General features: G+C 53.4%; 2 protein-coding genes across 2 annotated transcripts in view; both read right to left on the reverse strand.

The window, feature by feature from the left end:
- Positions 1-572: 572 nt before the first annotated feature.
- Qpctl (glutaminyl-peptide cyclotransferase-like) lies at positions 573-6774 on the reverse strand. Its single transcript, XM_013032637.1, has 7 exons — positions 6541-6774; positions 5835-5978; positions 4458-4739; positions 3450-3602; positions 3231-3330; positions 2112-2228; positions 573-1657 (listed from the first exon to the last, which is right to left on the reverse strand). The coding sequence occupies exons 1-7, from the start codon at positions 6748-6750 to the stop codon at positions 1512-1514; spliced, it is 1152 nt and encodes a 383-aa protein (XP_012888091.1). The 5' UTR covers positions 6751-6774; the 3' UTR covers positions 573-1511.
- Positions 6775-7409: 635 nt separating this feature from the next.
- Gipr (gastric inhibitory polypeptide receptor) overlaps positions 7410-8083 on the reverse strand; it is a 10949-nt gene continuing 10275 nt past the window's right edge. The window contains exon 14 of the mRNA XM_013032589.1: positions 7410-7530. Within this exon, the coding sequence (XP_012888043.1) occupies positions 7410-7530 (121 nt within the window). The remainder of the gene's footprint in view (positions 7531-8083) is intronic.

The following is an 8083-nucleotide window of genomic DNA, read 5'->3' on the forward strand; positions in this document are numbered from 1 at the left end:
AGCAGTCCTATACACCATGCTATGAAAGCCCAGTGATGTGGTTTTTGGGAATTGGTTTCTCTTTTTCATTTTCTGAGTCTTAACAATTATTCAAGCCGGGCACTGGTGGCTCTTGTTTATAATCCTAGCTACTCTGGAGGCTGAGATCTGAGGATCAAAGTTTGAAGCCAGCCCCGGCAGAAAGGTCTGTGACACTCTTCTCCCATTAAGCAGCAAAAAGCTAAGTAAAATGCTACCACCTAGCTGCACCCCCAGCCTGCCTTCCTCTCTTCTGGGGTGTTTTAGACAGCCGAGCACGTACCAACCTGTGGCCTTTAAGATACCGTGTCCCAAACTCATGATCAAGATTCTCTCATGTGGGCTGGGAAGGTGGCTCAGTGGTAGAGCGTTTGCCTTGCATGCCTGAGGCCCTGGGTTCAATTCCTCAGCGCCACATAAGCAAGAAGAAAAGAGCCGGAGTTGGCGCTGTGGCTCAAGTGGTAGAGCGCTTGCCTTGAGCTGAAGAGCTGAGGGACAGCGCCCAGGCCCAGAGTTCAGGCCCCACGACCGGACAAAAAAAAAAAAAAAGATTCTCTCATGTATTCAGCCCCTCCCTGAAGTCCTGCTTCAGTAGGTCTGCAGTTGGGACTTAGGAGTCCAAGCGTGGTTGTGCAAGCCTTAATCCCAGCTCCTTGAGAGACAAGAGGCAGGATGGTCAGATCCACGCAAACCTAGCAGCTAGACCCTGTCTTAAAAAACAAAATTAAAAGAACCTGTGATACAGCACTTGCCAGACTGAGTTCCACTCCCACTTCCTCACAAAAAAAAAAAAAAAAAGGATGGTTTGATGAAGGAAGAAATGGAGCTTCATCTGATGTATTCTGACTAAACTTGCTGAACATGGAGCTTCCTCAAAGTATCCTCTCAGGTACCCTTGTTCTGTGATTGTGCTTCCCAGTTCAAAGGGTTCCCTATTGAAGTGCATTGGGAACTACTACAGTCTCTTGCCTGACTGGAAATTTGCCTTGTGTCACCAGGATGCATTTAACGTCTTGCACTAGAACTTTGATCTTTGATCCCTCATTCAAGCAGTGGCGTACTGGATCAGAGAAAACCTGTCTTCTAGAAGCTGGCCTTTCATTTCTGTTCCTGATTCTGCAGTAGCAAAACTGTCATTGTATAGATTGGGCAGAGAGGACAGCATAAGCTGAAAGAATTCATTTGGGTGGGTTGGTTGCTAGCTCAACCACAAGAAGCCAAACCAGCCCTTGCTGGCTAAAAGCTCAGCATCTGGTCCATGGAAACCTCCAGTATAGCTGTGGACCCAAGAGCAGGGGCCAAACTCGTAGTCTTCATCTCACCACCCGCTTCAGTATCCATTCTGTGGTCCCTCTTGTGTCCTTGAAGTGGCCTTGACCCAAGTAGGAGCTGACGGGATAGGTGAGGATGAAGCCACTCCTGAGGTAGATCTGGACTTGTCCACTGGGGGGTGCTTCTGGAGGAAGGTCTCCTCTGGTACTGTCCCCTCCAGCCTAGAGCCCCAGATACTCAGCCAGGAACACAGCCAGGATGCGGCTGAGATTGTGCACGGTGGGTGGATGGAGATTGGCCTCGGTGTCTGCAGGAGTATGCCAGACAGTAGGAAAGGGCGTGGCGATGAGGTGGACCACCGGGACCCCTGAAGGGAAGAGAGATGACGGTCAGGCCTGTCCCAGTCCACAGCTCACCCAGAGATAACCCCATTTTACAGATGGACAGATCAAGACCCGGAAGTTAAGCAGCTTGCCTCTAGTCCTGGTCCTGGAAAGTGGTCAGGGCCAGGAAGTATGGCTTCCTTGTTTTGTTGGATTTTTTTTTTTTCTTGTATCAGTAGTGGGGCTTGAACTCAAGGCCTAGATGCTGTCCCTGAGCTTTTTGTGCCCAAGGCTAGCACTCTACCACTTGAGCCACAGCCCCACTTGCAACTTTTTGGTGGTTCACTATAGATAAGTCTTGTGGACTTTATTGCCTGGGCTGGCTTTGAACCATGATCCTCAGCTCTGAACCTCCTGAGCAGCTAGGATAGCAGGCCTGAGCCCTGGGTGTAGTTTGCTGAACCCTGTACCCCATCCCTCCCTGTACTGGGCACATACCTCTGCGGAGGAAGGGGATGTGGTCATCTTCCACAGAGCCAGGGGGCTCCCCAGGTTGGAAATACATCACCTCTTGGGGGTGAGACTGCAGGAGGTTCAGCCGGTGCAGGCGTTTCTCTGAAGGTGTTGCAGTCAGAGAACAAGGATCAGTCCTCAGCATTGGAGGGAGCCAAAGCTCCCAGAGACAATGCACTGCTCACGCCAACGCAAACCAGTTGTATATATTTTTATGCCAATACTAGGGCTTCAAATCAGTCCCGTGCTCTCACATTGCTTGGCTTGCCTGCTCAGAGCAGGCGCTCTACCACTTAATCATGCCTGCAACCCAGCTTTTTTGCTATTTAATTGGCGATGAAGTTCTTGAAGACTTTTCCACCTGGGACTGGCTTTCAAGCCTCAAGCCTCTGATCTCAAGCTCTTCAATAGCTAGGATTACAAGCATGAGCCACTGGTGACCTTAAATTGATCATCACCTCTGGAGTAGCTGGGATTACAGGTGTGAGCCACCACACCCAGCACATTTTTTTGGGGGGGTCTGGTCGTGGGGCCTGAACTCTGGGCCTGGGCGCTGTCCCTCAACTCTTCAGCTCAAGGCTAGTGCTCTACCACTTGAGCCACAGCGCCACTTCCAGCTTTTTTTTTTCTGCTTATGTGGTGCTGAGGAATGGAACCCAGGGCCTCATGCATGCGAGGCAAACATTCTACCACTGAGCCAACTTCCTAGCCCCCCAGCGCATTTGTTTTTGAGACCAGTCTCTCCCTCTGTCACCCAAACTTGGTCTAGAATTCACTATGTAGCCTAGACTGGCCTTGAGCTTGTAATCCTGCTTTGGCCTCTGGAGTGCTGAGATTACAGGCGTGTACCGCCACACCTGGCTCATAAAGTACCTTTATTAGTGTTGGCATCATGACCATTTTACAGTGAAATGAGCAACTTGCTTGAAATCCCGCTGCTGCTCAGAGGCAGACCCAGGATTTGAAACCAGGACTGGCTCTTGCCAGAGCCCCGTTCTATAATCCCTACACATCTCATCCATGGGATGTTTGTGACTGCCCTGGTTCCTTACAGAGACCAGGATGGTAAGGAAGTTTGGGTGCTGGGGGGGGTTCCCCACTTACCAATGCTCCTTAGTCGCTGGAACCAGCGGATGGTTCGGGGGAAATGGCTGTAGAAGGTGGGGTTTGGGGCTCCCAGGAGATCAAGAAGCACAAAGAGCTCCTAGGAGGAGAGAGAGGGGAAGGGGGGGCCAGGACTGGAAGGGGCCGTAGGATTCTGGTAACTCGGCCTTAACCTTCTCCCTCCCTTCCCAGAGGCCAGTGTGGGTCCCCCAGTCTTACGATAGCTTGGATCCTCGTGGGGCCGGGGCTGTGGGGCATGGACTCCATGAGCTGGGCCAGGTGCCGGGACCCATAAAGGGAATCCCTGGGTCCCCACTCTTTCAGCGCCTCTTCCCCATCCAAGAAGAGGAACTGCAGGGTTACTGGAGCTGCCTGGAGGACAGAAGGCAGGGCCGGCTCAGTGTGGCCCTCAGTTCTCCAGGCCTGCCCGCCTGCACAGCCAGGTCGGGCAAGTCAGGTGTCCTTGCTCATACACTGTGACCTGTAGAGTATACAGCCAGGTATTTTTTTTGGGGGGGGGAGGGGAGAGGGGGGCAGTCCTGGGGTTTGAACTCAGGGCCTGGGCACTGTCCCTGAGCTTCTTTTGCTCAAGGCTAACACTCTACCACTTGAGCCACAGCAACACTACTGGCTTATGCTGTGTATGTGGTACTAAAGAATCAAACCCAGGGCTTCATGCATGCTAGATAAGCACTCTACCACTAAGCCAAATTCCCAGCCTCCATGAGACTCTTATCTCCCATGAACCACCAGAAGACCAGAAGTGGCACCGTGGCTCAAAAGTAGTAGAGTAACAGCTTTGAGCAAAAGAATCTGAGAGACAGCACCCAGGGCCCTGAGTTCTAGCTCCATGACTAACAAAAATAAAAATGTAAATAACTAAAGTAGTCCACGTGCTGTGTAAAGAGCAAGTGCAAGTGCCCTGGAGTAGGTTTGAGAGACTTGGGGATATGGGTATGGCTGGGACAGAGTCAGGGATGGGAGCACACCTAATATGTAACATAATATGTAACAAAAGGACATTATTTTAGGCCTAAGATGCTGTAGCGGGGTATGGTAAGGATTGGGGAAAGGCAGGACAGGATCTGACATTCAGGGGTTAGAAAGACTTCCATGGCTCAAGGGAATAAAATGTGTCAGAATGAGAAACACAACAAAGGCAGAGGAGAGCAGGGACTTGGCTCAGGGTGGAGATGATCTCTCCCTCTCCCCCCACCCTGGCCTCACCTGCTGCTTGGCCTTGCTCAGCATCAGATCTAGGGCCTGGGCCAGCTCCAGTAGCAGGGCACAGGGCACAGCGGAATCTGTGGCCCCCACAAAGGCGGCAGACCCGGGAGGGAAGAGCTTCGAGTCATAATGGCAGGCCAGGGTGAGGTGACGGGCAGCTCCTGGGTCCAGGGTGGCCACCACGTTTCCAAAGTCTAATGGCCCCAGGGGTGTCGAGGCCGTAAAGGGATCCAGCTCCACATGCCAACCTGCTGTCAGGGCCCGCAGCGTGGCCTCCAGGAACTAGTGGGGAGAGAGAGATGGGAGGGTGGACAGGGACTGGGGAAGTGGGGGGAAGGGTCACGTGACCTGAGCCATATGGAAAAGTCAGGTTGACCTGAAAGTCCTACTTCAGTGTAAATTACTGCTTTGACATGGATTCCTCCTGAGCTCCAGCTGTTGGGGTGACCCCACCTCTTAATGTCAACAAGATATCACAGCTTACTCTTAGCCCCGTGTGTGTGTGTGTGTGTGTGTGTGTGTGTGTGTGTGTGTGTGTGTGTGTGTGTGTGTGTGTGCGCGCGTGCGTGCATGCATGCTCGCTCACATGTGCACGAGTAAACATGCATGCACACATGTGCCCCAGTACTGGGGCTTGAACTCAGGGCCTGGGCACTGTCCCTTAGCTTTTTCACTCAAAGTTGGCACTCTACCATTTATCATGCTTCCACTTCTGACTTTTTACTGGTTCACTGGAGATAAAGAGTCTCACCAGGCTGAGAATGTGGCTGAGTGATAGTGTTTGCCTCGCATGCATAAAGCCTTGGGTTCAATTCCTCAGTACCACATAAATGGAAAAAGCCAGAGGTAGCGCTGTGGCTCCAGTGGTAGAATGCTAGCCGTGAGCAAAAGAAGCTCAGGGACAGTGCCCAGGCTCTGAGTTCAAGCCCCCAGACTGCAAAAAAAAAAAAAAAGTCTCAGCAGCTTTCCTGCCCAGGCTGGTTTCAAACTGTAATCCTCAGATCTCAGCCTCCTGAATAGCTAGGATGACAGGCAGGAGCCACCAATGTTCAGGTTTAAAGAGCTTTTACTTGTGCTACAGGATGATCTAGGGACCCTGTGGGTGGGTAAAGCTCATGAACCAATCCCATGATCCAAACTGAGGCCTGAGGAGGTTAACCAGTTTTTCCATTTGCATAATGAAGATCATATTGGTTCTCACCTCAAGGGGCCGCTGGTGACTTGTGCTTAACTCAGTAAACCTTTGAGGGAAGGAAATGCAGCGTCGGGGGGGTGTCTATACCATCATGGATCTCTAGGGTCATCACAGAATTCTCTGCCTCTTAGGTGTTAGATCGCACCCTGGAGGGTCAGGGATTGAATGTTGGACCCTTTTACCTTCCTCACTTGGAGATTGCCTGGGCTACCCGGGGTGCGCACAATCAGCAGGGGGCGCAGGAACGTCCCCCAGAGTCGCTGTGGGTCCAGCTGCCCCACCACCATCCGCAGCTTGGCTTCCGGGAGGCTTCCAATCAGCGGGGCCTGGGGGTGGGAAGTGGAGATGAAGATGAAGATGAGAAAGATGAGAGCAGTCCCGCATTCAGGCTAAACCCCAAGGCCTTGCTGCCCACAGAGAAGCTGGCGACCTCCTCTAGGCATAAGCGATGCTTAGCATAAATCAGGAAAAAGTCCCTCTTTAGTCCCATCGGGTCGGTCCAGCCCACTTCAGTCTTGAAGGAAAAATAAATCCAAGGAGAGAGAGAGAGAGAGAGAGAGATTGATTGATTTTCTTCCAAATACTCGAAGCATAGGTAGAAACCCGCTTTCCCAATCTTGCTATATTCCAGACTCTTCCTCTTAAGGGGGAGGAGCAGGAAAATGACGACTACAAAATTAAGATTTTTTTAAAGCTCCCAAAGCCTTAGTCTGTGGATAAGAGGCATGCGCTCCATGGACGGAAAAAGGAGATGGCACCTGCGGCTGGGGCCATCCGATACAGCCACGTCAACCCGAGACTTCGGGGGACGGGGCAGGAGGGAACCGGGGTTCCCTTCACCTTCCCCCCGCCGTCCTCCCCCCCCCACCCCCGCCCGCCCAACCTCACCCGGTGCTCCCGGCCCCGCGCCAGCTCCTCGTTCCATCGGCGCCAGCCGCCCCAGATAATGAGCAACGCGGTGCCCACCGCCAGCGCCAGCAGCAGCAGGGGCAAGGGCTGCACGCGGGGGAGCAGGCGGCGCTTGCGGGGTGAAGGTGGCTCCATGAGACCCCGGTCCCCAAGCCGGAGCCGGGGCCGCCCGCGGCCCCCCGAACGCATGACAGCGTGGCCCGCAAGCCGGTGGGAGACCGCGGAGCTAGTTCAGGCCCAGCCAAGTTCCACCCCTCAAGCAGCGAAACCAATGGGAGCGCGCATCCTGAGGACACGCCTACCGACCTCCCCGGGGATGTTGGGGTTGGTCACCTCCCCCTTTCCCCCGAGGGTTGCACAACCCAAAAGGGAGAGCCTGGGCCGTGGAGGGTCCGCCTCCGCGGAGCGGGAAAGCCAATGGTTAGCTTCTAGTCGTGGAAAACATTGGATCTCCCGCGCTCAGAACCATGCCCCTCCCGGATGTGGGCTCGGGATTGGTCGAAAAAATCAATTGACAAACCCACGGACCATCCAGGAACCGAAAGGGGCGGTACCAATCGCTGAAGCAAAGAGAGGATTGGCTTCGTCGAGACCGCGCCTCCTAGGACAAGGCCGGCGGGCATTTGGAAATGAGTACTTCCCGCTTTCGACTTACATCATTTACCGCAATCTAAATAAAACCGCCTTTCTTTTCCTCTCTACGCTCGTGAACATCTTCCCAGTAGGGCCCAGCATGAGCCGTTTGACTCAAAAGCTGTTAATAACCGCCCCCATCACTGCACAGCGGGCTGGGCGTCGCTATGGAAACAGGCCACGCCCCCACCCACTGGTTGGATTTGCGCGTGCGTTCACGGAAGTACGCCACCGGAAGCGGAAGTCACGCCCTCCTCTCGGGTCTGAGGCTGAGGCAACGCGGAGACGCCAGTGACTAGCGGGAGCCGCCGCCACCATGTGAGTCCGGGGCTGGGCCTAGGCAGTGGGAGTGGGGTTGAGGGTGCAAATTTAGCCGGTTAAGGATGGAAGGATCTGAGCTGTGGCGGCGGGTGGAAATCCTAGGCCTCAAGTGGAGTTCTTTTCTCCTGATGAGAACGGGCCTGGGCCTTTGACTGATGACCGATCATGAGTTCGACACCCGGGACTGTTGTACCCCGTCACGGGCTTGCGGCTCTCTCAGATACTCCGTTTTGTTGAGAGAAAAACTAAGGGAAAACTGTTTTGTGAATAATGAATCTGGGGAGAGTAGTATGGACCAGTAGAAACAATGATTTAAGCCGGGGGCTCGTGCTCACACGTGTAATCTTAGCTGCTCTGGAGGCTGAGATCTGAGATTCGCGATTCAAATCCAACCTGGGGAGGAGAAAGCAAGCGTCATTTTAAGCTATGGAAAGAATATTTGTTGGGTTTTTTTTGTTGTTGTTTTTTGGGTACGGTCATGGGGCCTGAACTCTGGGCCTGGGTGCTGTCCCTCAGCTCTTCAGCTCAAGGCTAGCACTCTACCACTTGAGCCACAGCGCCACTTCCG

This window comes from Dipodomys ordii, unplaced genomic scaffold, assembly GCF_000151885.1.
Source record: "Dipodomys ordii isolate 6190 unplaced genomic scaffold, Dord_2.0 Scaffold156, whole genome shotgun sequence".
Lineage (NCBI taxonomy): Eukaryota > Metazoa > Chordata > Mammalia > Rodentia > Heteromyidae > Dipodomys > Dipodomys ordii.

Bases quoted from the DNA above. Each gene is read 5' to 3' on its own strand.
- Qpctl (XM_013032637.1), bottom strand. From the start codon at position 6,750: ATGCGTTCGGGGGGCCGCGGGCGGCCCCGGCTCCGGCTTGGGGACCGG. The intron at 4,740-5,834 runs GTAAAAGGGTCC...TCTCCCCACTAG, and splicing joins GCAATCTCCAAGTGAGGAAG to TTCCTGGAGGCCACGCTGCG. The intron at 1,658-2,111 runs GTATGTGCCCAG...TCTTCCCTTCAG, and splicing joins CATCCCCTTCCTCCGCAGAG to GGGTCCCGGTGGTCCACCTC.